The 17,304-nt window shown below is 31.0% G+C and overlaps 2 protein-coding genes and 1 pseudogene across 5 annotated transcripts; all 3 read right to left on the bottom strand.

Moving 5' to 3' along the window:
* LOC107025793 overlaps nt 1-1,805 on the bottom strand; it is a 4,753-nt pseudogene extending 2,948 nt beyond the window's left edge.
* On the bottom strand, nt 1,489-11,112 carry LOC107007285 (uncharacterized protein At5g08430-like). 3 transcript variants are annotated; one of them, XM_027917987.1, is made up of 10 exons: nt 10,826-11,112; nt 10,200-10,324; nt 8,983-9,062; nt 7,919-8,106; nt 6,355-7,246; nt 5,245-5,366; nt 3,889-4,011; nt 2,620-2,670; nt 2,334-2,404; nt 1,489-2,057 (listed from the first exon to the last, which is right to left on the bottom strand). In XM_027917987.1, exons 2-10 carry the CDS (start codon nt 10,301-10,303, stop codon nt 1,865-1,867), a joined length of 1,824 nt encoding a protein of 607 aa, XP_027773788.1. In that variant the 5' UTR covers nt 10,304-10,324; nt 10,826-11,112; the 3' UTR covers nt 1,489-1,864. The 3 variants fall into 3 exon arrangements, with proteins under 3 accessions (XP_027773788.1, XP_027773794.1, XP_027773790.1); XM_027917993.1 differs by having other exon boundaries at nt 3,952-4,011; nt 10,826-11,111; XM_027917989.1 differs by having other exon boundaries at nt 5,245-5,354; nt 10,826-11,111.
* A 4,145-nt stretch (nt 11,113-15,257) lies between these two features.
* Nucleotides 15,258-16,920, bottom strand: LOC107029197 (mitogen-activated protein kinase kinase kinase 18-like). Of its 2 annotated transcripts, none has more exons than XM_027912088.1 (2): nt 15,440-16,920; nt 15,258-15,382 (listed from the first exon to the last, which is right to left on the bottom strand). In XM_027912088.1, the coding sequence occupies exon 1, from the start codon at nt 16,582-16,584 to the stop codon at nt 15,499-15,501; it is 1,086 nt and encodes a 361-aa protein (XP_027767889.1). In that variant the 5' UTR covers nt 16,585-16,920; the 3' UTR covers nt 15,258-15,382; nt 15,440-15,498. The 2 variants fall into 2 exon arrangements, with proteins under 2 accessions (XP_027767889.1, XP_027767890.1); XM_027912089.1 differs by having other exon boundaries at nt 15,260-16,295; nt 16,362-16,920.
* Between the last annotated feature and the right edge of the window lie 384 nt (nt 16,921-17,304).

Raw genomic sequence — 17,304 nt, 5'->3', positions numbered from 1 at the left:
ACCCCCCCCCCCGGCACCTTACCACCATATACACTTCTTAATTCATATGTCAAGTCAATAATGAATAACTATAGTTGGCCAAACAGAGTACTAATAATTCAATACTAAGGATAGTATGTGAAAAAGTAATACTCCCTCTTTTCTATTTGATGTGATACTTTTCGCATTTCGATATTTAAACAAGTATATTTTTATAGTAAATTTTTCATAAATTTTTTTTAACATTTTAAATTATCGATTATTATAACTTAAAGTACTTTTTACATAATTTACAAATATATAAATACGAAAATCACTAAATGTATGACATATATAAACTTGTTTCACTTAAGCATATGTCAGTCTATTGTATGATGTTACTGAGGGCACAAATTTTACTTAATGAACGAAGCAATAGTAAATTTAGCTATTACAATCAAAGCTGTTGGATTTCAATGATATTGAAGTATCAAGATGAATTGTAACTTTTCAAAGAGAATTTTTAGATGATTTACTTTACGTACTATTTTTACAATTTTTTCAAGGTCAATTAAAATCGTCTCTCTATTTCTATGATAGCAATAAGATTTATATACACTTTAATGTCTTCAAACCTCACTTCATAGGATTACACGTGATATATGTATGTTGTTGTAGGGTCATCTTTAGATAAGTTCGAAACCAAAAGGACAAAAAAAATTACCAAAAATCTCAAAAGGGCATATCATATTTTTTTAAAATCAAAAGGGCAAAATCGCTACTGCAAAAGCGATTTCCCTTTGAAACATATGAAAGCCGTTTACTCCGTTAAAATTAAAAATCATTGCTCAGGAAGCAATTTTCTCCAGAAGTTTTTTATTTTTTTTTCCGTAGCGTTTTCACAGAATTTTATTTATTTATTTTAAATCGATGCCTGACAGCGTTTTACTTAAAAAAATAAATTAAAAAGGCAGCGTTTAACCGAAAAATATAAGAAATTTAGCGTTTACTTATTTGAAAAAATATTCGCTGCCTTGATAGCGTTTTTTCCTGAACTTTTTCTTCTTTTTTTTTTTTTAAAATCGCTTTTTTATCAAAAAAAATATTTTTTTTAAAAAAAATAGCGAACTAGGAAGCAAAATTCACCCATCCAAATAAAAAAATAATTTCATGCTGCGAATTTTTTTAGAAAAATTAAGTACAGTGAATGCAAATAATAAAACAAAAAATAGAGTAAAATTTCAATTTCTTTTTATATAAAAAAGCTGCCAAAGCGATTTTCTTTTTAAAAAAATTCTATGAAAACGCTGTGCGATACTAGGGAGGAAAAAGAAAAAAAACAACTTGGGTTTTAATATTAATAGAGTATGCTGAGTTCATATGTGTCAAGAGGAAAATCGGTAGCAATTTAGCCCTTTTGGTTTTTAAAAAATTATGATGTGCCCTTTTAAAATTTTTAATAACTTTGTTTTTGCTCTTTTGGCTTCAAACTCATCTTTAGATGCAACAGAATTCTCATAATACCTGCTCTGAGAGAAGTATACTACTCTTGACTGTAAATATTAGTTTGGATATTACATCCATGCAAAGTCCAGACGAGAAATTCTGGGATAAGCTGCATTAAGTTGAACAGAACACACCATATAACCCTTGATCCATTCTCATGAATCATGATATAGGGCAGGAGCAAAATGACTACACCTGGTTTTTCTTATAACAACTAGAGCGGTTCGAAAAAAAAGTCTTAACTGGTAAAGACACAAACGCCAATTTGACCAAGAGAGGAGAAGACGGGAGTTGCAAAAAGCTACATTACATATACTAACTACCTGAGCCAGGTGCTCCATCTTTCAATTCACATTTGACAACTACAGTAGGAGTCGTCTCATCTGCACATTGACGCTATCTAATTGCCATCCCTCTCATCTTTCTCGGCAGTCGCTCCAGGAATATTCTGTTTCACAGGGGTTGTCTCATCATTCCTATCAAGAGATTCAAGCTCTACTTCCTCTGGAATCACTGCAGGAATATTATGCAGCTTAAATGACAGGTATGAAGCATCCTGTAGGAGCTTTCTTTCCTGCAGATACTTGTAAAGTGTAAACACCAAGGGGTTAAGGAAACACTTTCCTATCTTTGCAGAATGGACCGGGATGAAGAACAGCGAGACAACACTACACACAGACAAAATTAGGGCATGAAGGATGAGATGATAAAAGAGGAACATAGGGGTGATCATAGAAAGTAATGCTGGTGACCAAACAAAGAGGCTTAATGCCAAATCTGTGCTAAATCTTTCCATCCTTGGGACTGGTTTGGCGTTCTGACAAATACAATAAATTTAGTCACCCAGAAAAGAAGGAAAAAAAGGATATTCATCTCTCCATCCTTTCTCATTTGCTCGATCAATTTTTTTTTGCAACACTTCCAGCTCTCGAGCAATCCCCTGACATTAGAAGGGAAGGTGCATCAGATATTTAGATGTTTCACAAATATATTGATTCAACATAAAAAAGAAACAGGTCGCTAGTATTTTCAAGTTACCGAAACGGAAGCTGGACTATAAATTCATAGAGCTACAAATAATCCAAATCAACAAGGAGTTCCTAAGGAAATAAATTATCCAACTTTAAAAGTAACTTAGTAAGATTGAAACCATACATGCTTTGTGATGTCCTCATGAAGGATTTTAGCTTTCTGTTCAAGCTCCACCTGCAAATAGGAGTCAAAGTTAAGTACTAAACGGATTTGAAATTTAGCTGAATCTATAACTGAAAAACCTGAGGAATTGAACTAAAATCTTTTCAGAAATGCTCAAACATTTAATAGAGGTGCCACACACAATTCAAAATGGTGTCAGAGCAAGATTTTTATTTTTCGATTTGAGCCTTACCACAACCCATCACTGAAAACTCCTCCCGCGGTTCAGGGATATATCCATGCCCACAAGTGAGGAGAATGAAAAACCAAATGCAAATTAGATAAAGGTATCCCCTTTCTAGTAGCTTAAGATTTTAAATGAAGTGGTACAAGTCAAACGGACTCTCCATATAGTAAAATGAGAACTACAAAAGCACTGTGTCAGACTGGTAAGCTGGAAGATTCCCTCATTATCTCCCACACTAGGAAAAAAATGTACTGATCCACATAACCCACTATTGAATCATGTTGTTTGGTTGATCTGCAGTAGTGATCTAGATGAACCCATTCAATGTCCAGTTATACTCGATCTTGTGACCTTCCCACTAATGCAATTCTAAAGTTGTCTTATCTTTTTGGAGAAAAAGAATATTCATGTAACATGTAGATGATGGGAAAACAGTTTTTCTTTGAGGTGGTGATGTAGAGTTTGCTAAAAATGAAAGAAGACAATGGGTTTCAGTGATGCATGCTTTTCATTTAGAATAGAAAACTATCAAATCACGGAATAATTAGTGACAGAGACCAGGATGGGAGAAACTAAACCATCAACCTATTCGCATTACAGCGACTCATTTTTCCATCAACAACCTAAAATGATAAGGGACAAGGATTATAAGAAGAAGAAGAAGAAGAAGAAGAAGAATGAGAATTCACTGGGCCACTCCAGTAAGCTCCCTATATCTAAGTCTTTCTCAGAAATGGTTAAGAATTGGGTGCCACTAACCCAGCCAAGATCTACCAAGGTTCTAATAGTTCCTTCCCAACAGAGGGATATTTGAGATAGTCACTCTGAGGGAAACGAGCAAGTGGTATGTTGAAAGAAGCATTCTGCCTAAAGATCTGAGACTGAAGAAACTAGCTCCCACTCAATCCATAATGAAAAAGAAATTGGGTTGTTTTAGAGGCAACCAGAACTTGCACTGAGCAGTGTGGAAAGAGAGCACTTATTGGACAAGTCATTTATATGCTGGAAACAATAGTTAAACAAATTAGAGCTCTCAGACATACAATAACATCTTGACTATGTTTCAACGTAATGGTAATGTGAAACTGCAAGCAAGAAAACTTTACAATTGTAAGCTTTTCAAGCAGACCCGCTTTCACCTTCTCCTGCAGATCATCACATTCTTCCTGAAAAACAGAGAAAAATGTCAAAAACATTGAATTGAAGGGTTAACCACAAAAGCTTCTTGGTAGAGCTTAGTCACTGGGTAGTTCCGCACAGTGAAGATGCTTCTCAAGTATAGAGGGATACATGTGACAGCTTCGATGCTACGTTGTATTCTGAAGAAACAAAATACTAGCTTCCATTAAGATATAAACTACTAGAAACGTTCATCATTTTTTTCCTAGGTTCAAGAAATACTCAAAATGATCCTCAGAATTCTCAACTGAAAAGTTAGTAGAAAAGGGAATAATTATAAGGTCTATTTTTTGGATATGCAATTCCCACTAATGTAAAACCACCAACAGTTGCACAAAAGACTGTCCAATAATGAGTACCACAATTACACGTGACAGTCCAGCAGCTCTAGAATGCTATCAAACATTTATCGCTTGTGATACTTAAAATTTTTTCCAATCTTATGATCACGCAGAACCTCAGCTTTCACAAAGTTGAGAACATTGGTAACCACATCAAGCCACTCTTCAGTCACTGAATTTGATATTTACCGTAACTAGAAAGCATGTAGGCGTCTGGCTACACTTTACCTTCCCTAAACCCCACATACGGATTGCACTGGGTTTGTGGACATTGTTGTAGTAACTTGTACCATAACTAAAAGACGTACGAAGTTACGATTTCTGTGATGCAGAATAAAACTTGAAGCTGGGCTAAAAGAAACTATTTTCTTCCATTTTGAAATAGAAAGGGACAACTAATCCACATACCAAACTTCCTAATCATCGGCTGCAATAGGGATCTTTTCCAAGGGTGAAATCTATTATGACGCTACTAATACAATATCTGAGACAGACAATGATAACAACTTCTAAAAACAATAGAAATCCTTTGATCTTTTAAAATCATCAAACAAATATGGCCTAGAAAATAACCAACATCCAAAAGTAACAACTTTTTTGCAGCCTGCTTTTAGCAGTTTGGAATCTAACACTAAATTAGAAGAGCGACACATATTTGTACATTGCAAGACTCTGGTCAAAAACATTTAATCTCTGTATAACGAATGTATTGGTAGAATGATCATACAAGTGTTGTGTATATCTGCCTCCTCAAAATGAGCAGTACAGTAGACTTCTGGGCAGGCATGCGAAAATATACACATCTGCTTGCTATATAAATAGCTGACATTATAAGTAGCGATTTGATAGACAGATGCCTCAAAATGTGAAGTAGACTACCTTACAAAACTCATCATCTGAAAGCATGGTCAAGCTAACATCTCTGGCCATATTTGAAACTTGAATTGAAGTCTCACTGTTGCACTTATCACTTGATCTGAGCTTGATCCCTGAAATACTCGCTTAAACAAGAAGATGTCAGTTTTGAAAGCAAAATTGGTGCTCAAGATTAAAATTTCAATGGAAGATGAGAATAGGATTATGTTCACTGCCTCACTCTTTCCATCCCATTTACTTGACTTGCCTGCTTCTTTCTCTTCCAAATTTGCTGAACTTCTTAAATAGATTGATTTATCTTATTTCATCACATCATATCAATTTTCTACTTCCCATTTATCAAAATCCTATTTGATTTATATTATAGCAACCTTTTTAGAATTCTCTCTCTCAACCTTTGGTGATAGTCAAACTAGGTCTTCAACTTTTCTTCTTTGGGCTAAGGAGAGTAAATTGTTTTTAGCAAAGAACATCATCCGTCACGAAAGAGTATCATGATCTGGAACCAATCTGATTCTCTATGTGAATTCCAGCACTGTTGCTTTACAATTTTTAAAATATAATTACATATTTGAAGCTACATATTAGTTACTGCTAATCACAGTTACTTTGATAAAATCTAATCAACTTCTTTTAACATATGGTAGTCAAAGAAAGAAACAATTTGACTACCCAGATAGTAATAATACCATACAACATGGGCAGACAAATTATAATAAATCGTAAAGGATGTTTATATACTCCAAAAAAAATATAGAGGGTGTTAAGATTGAACTCTTCACTCAATATTAGCAACACAGCAATGACCAAAGGAAATTCAGTTCATGGAAAGATGAAAAGAGTTCCGAGTTTCAACTTCTATTTCATGTGCTTGAACATACTATCAATGTCAAGTTAACAACAAAAAGTGTAAACGAAGTTGATTGAGGAAACCATAAATCATTTATGTTAGAGAAAAAACAGGTGTTCTAGCTAATTAATGTCCAATCATCCAAAATCTCCATATGGAAGACATTAGCATAATGCAGCATTCAGACATATTCACAGCAATCCACTGAAGGATATTAGCAACGACAGACAAATCAAAGAAGGTAAGTCATTTGTTAAAACAACCTGCAATTTGCACAAGCTGATGAGAGTTACGCTGCTCATAATCACGTGGATCTAACTTGAGCCGAACAAAACTTCCTATAATCTTGGTTTCAACGGACTCAGGCTGCTTGATCATCTCCTGCACCAAGCTCCTCTTCAGGTAAACGAGTTTGATATTTTTAGGAATCAAGGCTGCAAATTGACTTTGTGCTGCAGTTGAATACCAAATTGAGGATATCTTCTTTTGTTCAACCTTTTTCTCAGTTTTAGGAGCCACCAAAATTTCTGTGTCATCGTCTTCGAGATCATAATCAAGCTCATCCTTTTGTAATTGCTCCTCATTTTCAAGAAAATGGCTTTCAAGGAGGCTAAATATTCTGTGTCTGTTTACCACTTTTTTCCCAAAAACAGCTTGTAACCGAGCATCACAAAGGATTCTTCTCTTTTTAACTGGATGGATTAGGTTATGTTCTTTTATATATTTGGTTACTATCGATGTCACATCATATTGGGATAATTTTTCTCTGGTATCTTGCCCAACAAACTGAAGAAAGTCAATTAGAGCTTTTGATCCCCATCCAACAAATACTTTTTTCTTTAAATTGACACTTCTTTGCATCTTTGTTTTATGCTGTGTACATCTCTTCTTTTTAAGCCTTTTCTTCTGAGATTCTCTGTCACTGAAATCTTCATTGTCTGAAGAAATCTGATCATCCTCTTCTTCACTGTGTTCGTCCTCTTCTTCACTATGTTTATCTGAATCAGAGCTAATTTGGCTAATCTTCGCCTTGTTTAGTTTAGCCTTACCAGCAAGGAGACTATTCTTGTCAAATCCTTCTTTTTCTTTTACTATCTCGTAATACTCCTTGAAAAGGCCCTCGTATGTTTCCCGATCTCTGAGGTCTACGCTTTCCTGGAAAGCAACAATAATTCACAAGAGAGAATAGATCACTCATCAACTAGAAGAAAAATAAAGCAAATAAGAGAGGAATATATATCAAGCAATAAAAGAAAGACTCCTCTAACTGAATATAGCCAATTAATAGTGATGAACACGTAAAATGTAATCTCACATGCTCATACAGAGTAACATAAGCTGTTAATCAAGTTTGTGACATAACAAGATCAATCGTGATAATATCCATCTCACATATTGCTAGGATTACTGATCTTTGGCACTGGAAACTTATTTGGACGACCAAAATGCCTACCAGATCATCCGTTTTTGATGGATTGCTCTCCCAGGAAGCATGTTCAAGACAAGGTAATCTCAAAAAAGAGGTTTTGATCTGGATAATAAATGATACATGTGTCAGAAAAGCACAAAAACAGTCAATACCTGCTCCTTCACTGTGCAGTGGCCAACGACCTATCACCTATGGATCATGCCACAAAATGTGAAAGAAGTCTAAGGCGTCATGCTATTAACATTCAAGCTGTTTGCCTGGGCTAGTTCAGTAAATAGTTTCCATGACAAGTTCTCTTCGGGCGCGACAATAAACATTTCCAAAATAGTATAGTAACTAACTAGATAATGCTGAACCAAAAACTATAGTTTCAGAGTAATCATAATAATCATGCATACCCCATCAGAATCAATACTTTTGTCTTCTTCCACAAGCAATGCGAGCTTTAGGCAGTTATTGCAGAATCCGTGCTTCCCTTTAAGAAGGACAAAATTGATACGACCAATGCAGCGATAGCATACAGCTCTATCACAACAATAACACTGATAATTTGAACTTCTCTTGCAAACTAAGCATGTATGCCATCCTGGAACACGGTAAAACTGATATTACTTTTTGCAGAACAATTTTTATTCTATTTAATGAAAAGCAGCACATGACCAGCGAAACTAACAAGACAAAATAAGCCAACTCAAACTTCAAACATTTGAATGCAATCTACATTACAGCCCTTGGAGTTTGGCTTCCCTGGAGCCTGTGTGAACGCGGGAAGCTTCATGCACCAGACTACACTTTTAACCTAATGTCTTTAAATGATAGCTGTAGGAATGTATTTTAGCAAAAGTTACCACTGATACGAATCCTCTAAACATTGTGGTTCGTCATTCCAAACAGTGGTGCAGTAATAACTTCGAGCCAAATTAAGCGATTAGATTTTTTCCAATATTGTTTTGTAATAGACAAACAAATTTTATTTTCTAAATCAAACTCCAACAATCAAGAAAAATACAACTACAACAATTGCAGTTAAGTACTATTTAAGCCCTTTATATTCTCTTGGCTTATATGTATTAATCATATTCTTATCAAGCATACAACACACGTCCGCTAAAGGAACCTATCCCTGGAGAATTTAGGTTGCGGATAAGTGATGAAATTCAAACTTGTATCTACATATTAGGTTTTGAGCTTAACGATGTTCTTATGAAAATTTATTTATACATGTAGAAATAGCAAAGACAGTTTATTTTCCAGTGATTATTTCACAAATCTCAATACAACAGTAACTCAAAATTCCAATTGCCTTTTTCACTCGATATAAACTATGTTCTTTCATGCTCAACTTTGGCTAGTCAAAATCAATAAACTAGCAAAAGGAAAAAACCACTCAGACAAAACAAAAGGAGAATGATAAAATAGAAATATTAAATTTGCTTGAAGAAGGATGAATTAAGATGCTTGCCACATGTCCAATGGATATCACTTGTCAAGACTGAGTCATCTTTCCCCACACATACAGGGTGATAAGCTTTCAAACAGTCCCTGCAAAGTCAAAATATATTATCAGTAGAAGTCCATGTAGAGAAAGAATCACCAAGTCACAGGATGACCATCAGCAGTACAGGTATTCAGTCACAGTCAACTACTTTCAATCCTTTGAATTTCAAAAATGAAATGAAAGGAAAGACACTGCAATCGTGACAGGAATGAATGAATCCCACCAAACTGAATTTCGCTTTGTAGTGAAGGTACTTACATTTGTTAAATTAGAGGACTTTCAAATCATTACTTAATTAAAACACAGAAGTGCTTTAGTAGCATAAGTAGTGTGCCCGCGTTTATCGGAGATGCACAATTTATTTTGTCAGTACTTTCACTTTCTCAATTGCACATGACCTCAGTTGTTCATTAGATAGAGAGAGATTGGTTTCAATTTTTGTACCATATTAAACCAGAGACATTAACTGGAACGTGTAATGAATACCATTGCAGAGTACCAAGCCAAAAGAGAAAAGGCTAGCAAAAACAAAGACTACCTAGCTAATTTCTAGGCCATATACTGCTTATATCATTGATTTTCTGAAGCTTTTAACATGAAATTATATAAAAAGAAAAGCAGTGCTCATCTCAAAAGATGAATGACCAGCAAGTAGAGCACGAGTTTAAAGAATCACAAGCCACTCTAGCATCCAAGGAATTATAGATTTTTTTGTGCTTTATATAAGTCACAAGTAGAGCAGAAAACTGAAAGAACCAACCTGTTTATAACATGACATTATAAACAGAAATGTTTGCAAGCAAGCTTGACTTTATCCAAGAAATTTATTGGTTTATCAAACAAGAAAATATATTTATTTATTTTGAATAATGGAGAAATACTGAAGAGTCAGCCATTGCACAATTTCAAAAAAAAAAAAAAAAAAAAACAATACACTAACAAGTAACAGATGACCAAGAACCTAGGATTCCAAAAAAAGGGGCAATTTTAACTTTAAATTGGAAAATGCGTCCTTTTCAAGCCAGATAAATTAATAATTAAAGTTTCCAAACAAAATGTCCCACGTTTTCATCCAGAAAAATAAAAATATAATTTTTATATTCAAGACCAGCTTTAAGATAATTTCATTTGTTCCCAAAATAAAATTGATTTATTTTAATTTTTTAGGAAGAATAATTTACCCATAATCACAAATCATAAGGTTTCCACCGTCTTTGCATTCGAAACACCAATCTTCTGCAATTTCTGTTTTGTTCAAAATCGTCCTATGCCTCTTCTTTGCCATTTATACCAGACACCTATTTCACTGTAATCAAGAAAAAGCCCCTTGTTTAGTTCATACAAAAAAAAAAGGACTAAAATGCAACTATACCCAACCATTCTTGGTGTAAAATTTTGTAGAAATAGTATATACATTGAAAGATAAAGAAAACCAAAACCAAGAACAACAATCCACTTAATTCTAAAGAAACCCCAAGAACTTATAACAAAAAATTCTTAAAAAAAAAAAAAGAATCATAACAAAAATTTCTAAAGAAACCCCAAGAATCATAACAAAAAATCCAAAGAAACCCCAAGAATCATAACAATTTTTTTAAAAGAAATCTCAAGAATAATAACAAAAAAAATCTAAGGAAACCCCAAGAATCATAATAAAAACTTATAAAGAAATCCCAAGAAGTCATAACAAAATTTACAGATTTTCAAGAATTCTGGCACCCATTAACCTAAACCCCATTATTGTTGTTTTGATCAACAAAAAGATGTTCAAAATAATCATAAAGAAAAAAAAAACTTTACTTGGTACCTTGTTCAACATAAAACTGAAAACTTTTACTCTGCCATAACATAAAACACAAAACTGAAAACTTTTACTCTGCTTTTAACATTAACTCATTGAAGAGAGAAATGGGGGTAGAGAAAGTTTTGCTGAAGAGTCCAATTTTCAAGAAAGTTTTACTTATTGAAACTGAGAGCAATCTATTCTTGGATTTTACAGTAATTGCTGACACACTCTACAGAAAAATGAAAACATTTGTCAGTTCAAAAAGAGGACGATCAAAACAATGTTTACCACACTAATTGATTTTTTTTAATAAAATGTTTGAGTTAATCTCGCAAACACCCTTTAAACTATTTATATTTTATCAATTTAATACTTTTAAGAGTCCTTTAAAAGGAATAATTCATAAAATGTGGAGTCATTTTGTTTCGTAGAAATAATTAATTTTATCAATTTTATTTCGTAGGAATATATATACATTAAAACTTAATTTCTTTTTTTTGTTATTTAACTAAATTCATTGATTTTTTCCTCTACTTTATAATTCCAATATTAATTTTCTTTTAACCATAAATAAAACTAAAATTTAACATTTTAAAGATGATCTATTTCGAAATGGATCAATAATAATGGAAGGGGCAGTATAAATTTAGCGACTTGCCTAATTTAATTATAAATTAGGAGTATTCAATAATGTTAATTTTAATTTTAAAAAATTAAATATTAAAACATATATAGATTATAAAATATTAGTGGCATCGGAATTTGGTTCATCTTCTGTCGATTGACATAAATCCATCAAGCCGTCGCTTACTTGTAACAATTTTCGGTAAAAAAATAATTTTTTTTTCTTTATAGTTTATTTTATATAAAAAAAATTTATAATATTTTATTTTTAATTTTTACATGTGATATATTTAAGATCATAAATTTTAATTTAGGATCATAAAATTTAAAAATCTTTTTATTTGCTTAAATTTTGTATTAAGTCAAACTAGATTATTCTTTATAAAACAGAGGAAACATAAATTTTCAAAAAACATATTAGGCGGGACACTTTTTTAGAATTGACAAGAGCAAATTAATTTTAAGCGATTAAGTAAATTCATTTATTTCTTGTACCAAAAATACTCTTAAAAGTAAATTCACTTTGAATAAATCAAAATCACTCCACCTGAAAAGTGAAATCACTTCCGAAAAGTCCAATAAATAATTATTACTTTTCAGTTTACACTGTCCAAGAAATTAGATTCTCGCTCGCAAAAAAAGTGTGTTAAAATTTTGGTTTCTTTCTCCTTTTCCTTGTTACGTATCTTCTTCTACTCCTTTTTTTTCTCTCTAAATTTCTTCATAATTTTTTTACTATTCTTAGTAAATATATTTATTCGTCAAACTTGAAAACTTCATATATTTAGTAGTGTTTTGTTTTGCTCGTAATTTAGTTTGATCATTTTCAAAATTAAACAAAAATAAATTTAATTAATTTGATTTTTCAAATGTTAAAATCAACTCAAATTAATTAAGTTAATTTTTCATCACTTTAACTTTTTTTATTTTTCTTGCTATTTGATTTTTGTGGACTTTTCAAAAATATATGATACTATAAATTTTGATAAAGTACATATATATGAAATCCTTCAAAAAAATAAATTATGCATTTTAAGAAATATGATAAATTATTTCCAACAATTTTACTATTTTTTTACAATATTAAAGATGACGATATATTAAAATATATTGTTAATATTTGATTTAAATAAAAATAATCAATTAAATTATAATTTATTTTCAACAAGAAAAAGTACTATCAACATTATCAAAATAAAAATAGAAATAAAACAAAGAAGTAAATGCAATAAAATTTGATAATCATAAAGAGGAACACATGAATACTAACAATGTCTAATCTTTTATCAACGAAGACACAAATTAATTTAGTCTCACAAACACTTCTTAAAATATATTAGTCAATATAAAAATCATTTTTCAAATGAATTAGTCAAACACGATTATTTTTTTAAAAGCACGTTAAAAACTATTTTTAAAAAGATACTCATAAAAATAATCAGTATTTAGTAGGAAAGCTCTCGTATGTACGATTCGTAAATAGGAACAGAGGGAGTATCAAATATGATATTCCTTCTAATCCTATTTATATGTCATCATTGCTTAAATAGATGGTTCTTAATACTCCCCATATTTACTTTTACTTGTCATTTATTCCTAAAATACATTTTTACGGATCACTTTTGAAATATCAAAGTAACTTTTTTCATGTTTTACCTTAGCATTAAATATTTTTATATCATTTTTCATGACTTGCTACTAAACATTAGTTAGTATGAATAGATACTTATATCAATAATTATTTTTTAATGGGTGTGTCAAGTCAAACAATGACAAATAAAAATGAATGGATAGAGTACTCGTCATTTAACAAAATCAATGCGTAAAATGACAATATTCTTCTTGTTTTATTCTTGAGCTACTTTTTCCGTCCGGTATTGTTTGTCATGTTGCGCTTTTCGAAAGTTAATTTAATTAATTTTTAAAGTTAAATTAGATCACATTAATTCGATATTTTAAACAAATTTTTTTTAGTTATTCTAAAACTATATGAAAAGTACTATAGATTACATTTTTTTGCATATTAATATGATAAAAAAAATACATCTTAAAACGTTAGTCAAAGTTTTTATAGTTTGACTCTAAAAATAAAAATCATAATAAACGATACCAAATGGAAGGAGTATTAACTAGAAAAACTAAACGATTAATACATGTTCTTTGATCATTTAATTAATCAAATTAAACTAATTTACGTTCATTTATTAAAAAATTTACTTTTAAAGATTATTAAATAAATATACATTAATAAAATCATTTAATTCATTAAAAACCGTGAAATTTAAAATAGTGACATATCATAACAACAGAGAGAGTATTTGTTACACTTAGCTTTCACATATCGTTGACGGATTACTTCTTTTGTGGGAACACGATTTCCTCCTAATTTCCACAAACTGCCATTTTTCATCGAGATACGTCAATTTTTACCACAGTAGTTTTTTTATAAATTTAAACATTATTTAATCTTTTAAAATAATTTAATTAAATTGGTCAATTTGATGTTGAAAGGCAAAATGAGAAAAATACTCTTTTCATTTTATTTTATGTGACATTTTTAAAATTTTAAGATCTAAATAAAAATTTTAACCTTAAGTTATTTATTGATTTTTTAAATATTTTTAAAAATTATTAATTATTGTGACTTATAATATTTTTTTACGTAGAATACAAATATATAATTTCATTTAAAAAAAATTGAAGATTTCGTGCATAAATTTCTGATCAAACTTAAATTATTTGACTCTGAAAAATAAAAAATGCTATGTAAATTTGGACCAAATAAGTATTACATTATGCTAATTATTCTTAATCACATCCAATAATACAACTCACTTTTAGATTGGACAAAACTTTATATATTATGATTAAAAAACAATTTGCTATCAAAAATAAAATCAAGTTTTCGGTTTAAATTAAACCTCATATGTTCGTATATAACATGAATAACCAAATTAAGTATTTGATGATAAATTATTGTATAATTTAACTATTATGACCACCCTATGACAATAATTTCCGTACTTGGAGCTTTTTTCGATTTATGAAGCAAAACCGTAAGTTAAAAATCTTAATTTATGATTTATGATTTTTTCTTAATTATTTTAGCTTAAAATTAAATATTGATGAACATTTTTTAAAAAATAAATATTACTCAAACATTTTGAAAAAAAATTAGAACTATTTTGATTTAAAAATACTTAAAATATCCAAACATACGCGTAAAATATGTCCTGTAATGACAGTTTGTGAAAGCAATTGGAAAATTGAAAATATCTGTCACAACTAAAGGGAAAATGAGGACGTAGAAGATACGTGTCAATACGACAATCGATTTAATATAAACATCAAATGCGATTGAATTTATTTCCAACATAAAATACACAAAAATTCTTTGATGAAAAAATATATGATATAAAACCTCAAAAATATGAATGAAAACAATAATATATATACACTGAGTGTGATTTTACAAGTGAAGTTTGGATAGATAGAGTTATTATTTTGGAGTAAACCCTAGTTCAAGGAAAATGCATTAAAGTAGCTTGATTAGACGAAAAGTGAAGAAATCATATCAAAATACTACAGAAAGCATGACAAAAGATTTAAAAAAAAAGAAAAGAACCGTTAGTAGATAGTATAGAAATTAAAGGACAACAAGAAATTTCATCACTACTAAGTAACACTCTACTATCTACTACAGTAATATTCTACCATAATATGTATCTTTTATCATATCTTTTTAAGGCCATATTTTCGATTAATTAAAATTATGTCATGTCTTGTCTGATCATCTCTATTCGAAAATATGAATGAAGACAAAATAATGAATAGTCTAACACTCAGTATGCAAATCATTTACTCACTGATTTAAAACAAGAAGTAAAGTTATTCAACATAAAGTACAATAATTCACATCCCTAAGTAGCCTACTTATATATTAAAGAGAGAAAAAAAAAAATCCTAACATATTCTAAAAAAATCACAATTTCATACACATGCAATACAAAATTCACCTAGTCTATTTACAACTTCCTCAAAAAAAAAAAAACATGATTTTCTTGGAAATTTTACAAGTAATTCCTCACATTGATCCAACTTTCTGATAATTCCAAGTCCATTTTCCCTCCTCTTGTTGAGTTCCAAAACCCGCGATCGCGCAATGCATTTCCACTCGTATATTCATCTTCATCATCACTTGATGATTGATCATCTGAGAAATCCATCTCGGAGAAAATTCCACCGTCTAAAACACTAGCAGGTGTACTAGCAACTTTAAAATTGTTGTTTTTAACTGAATTACCCTTTGAAACAAATGGATGATGAAGCAATTGTTCAACTTTCCACCTCTTTTTACTATCCCTTTCCAAACATTTAGCCAAGAAATCCAAACCAACATCAGAAAAATTTGATGGAAATTGTGGCATTTCATTAGTACAAGCAATTTTCATCACTGCAGCCAGGGGATTTGTACATATATCACCTCCCCATGGTGTTTTCCCCGTCGCCATTTCGATGATTGTGCAACCTAATGACCATATATCAGCAGCAAAATCTAACTCTTCATTCCTCAAAATCTCTGGTGCCATCCATAAAGGTGTGCCACCAGTAGACTTTGATAGAGACTTTGTGTTACATTTTTTTACCTTATGATGATAGTCTTTGATTCTTTTTGCACATCCCAAATCTGCTAACTTGATTTCTCCACTACTACCTAACAATATATTCTTACACTTAACATCACAATGCACTATTCCATTGTCATGAAGATATTTCAAACCTTTTAATATCCCTTTTGTGTATAAACAAATAACTTCTTCATCTAATGAACCTCCAAATTTCTCTGCTACATCAGCTAAACTTCCTCCTGTCATAAATTCAAGAAAAAGACTCAACTTTCTCTTACCATTTGCTTCAAAAGACAAATCTTTACCTATGAATTTAACAATATGTGGTGAATCCAAATCCTCAAGAATTTCAATTTCATTCTCAAGACACTTAAATCCTGCCTCTGACTCTGTAGATTTCAACACGAAAAATCCTCCGGTCGCCTTGTCCATTGCCAAATGAACACTCCCAAATGATCCTGATCCAATCACTTTTCCTTTCAACCACTTAGTAGGCTTAAGGCATGAACATTTTGAATATTCAGCCATAGTGTACACACACTCAAAGATCAAATGACACCAATCTTGATTTTTTTTTTTAGTGTCAAAACAAAAATCAACAATCTGGAGTAAAGATCACAACTTTTTCAAATTCTGAATAAATTTATCATAAAACGAAAGACGAGGAACTACCAAACAATTTACAAGAAATAAAAAGAATAGATTTCTTCATAGCAAACAAAGAAATATTAACAGAATCAACAGAGAGAGTAAATATTGAAAGAGCGGTTTTCCATTTACCATAAGATGGAAAACCGCTCTATTCAAAATAAGAAAGATTGAATTTTTAAACTTTTTGCAGTGTTGATGAAACAAAAGAGGAAAAGAGGAAGTATGAGTTTTGGATGAAAAAATCCAACTTATAAAGGGGTGTCTGGTGATCCAAGAATTTTGGAACTTATCAGTTCCTATTGGATGGGAAATTAACGGACAGTAACTGTCACATTAAATTAAACAAATTTCATGTTCTTTGAATATTTTTTTTGATTAATAAAGGGGACTTTCTTTGGGGGATGTTCCAATGTCACCTTAAACTTGATTAAATGTGTCTATACATATAGTAATAAATTACTATCACTTGTGTATTTCACTATAACTAAATTTGTTTAAAAATTATTTGACGTTTTAGAAAAGCATATTATCTTTTTAGAAAAGGGAGATACATCTTGTGTATTTGCTCTTCACTCAGGTCTAGTTGCGTATGCAAAA

This window comes from Solanum pennellii, chromosome 1 (assembly GCF_001406875.1).
Source record: "Solanum pennellii chromosome 1, SPENNV200".
NCBI lineage: Eukaryota > Viridiplantae > Streptophyta > Magnoliopsida > Solanales > Solanaceae > Solanum > Solanum pennellii.
The sequence above is the reverse complement of the archived record's forward strand: the minus strand, read 5'-3'. Positions and strand labels throughout refer to the sequence as shown.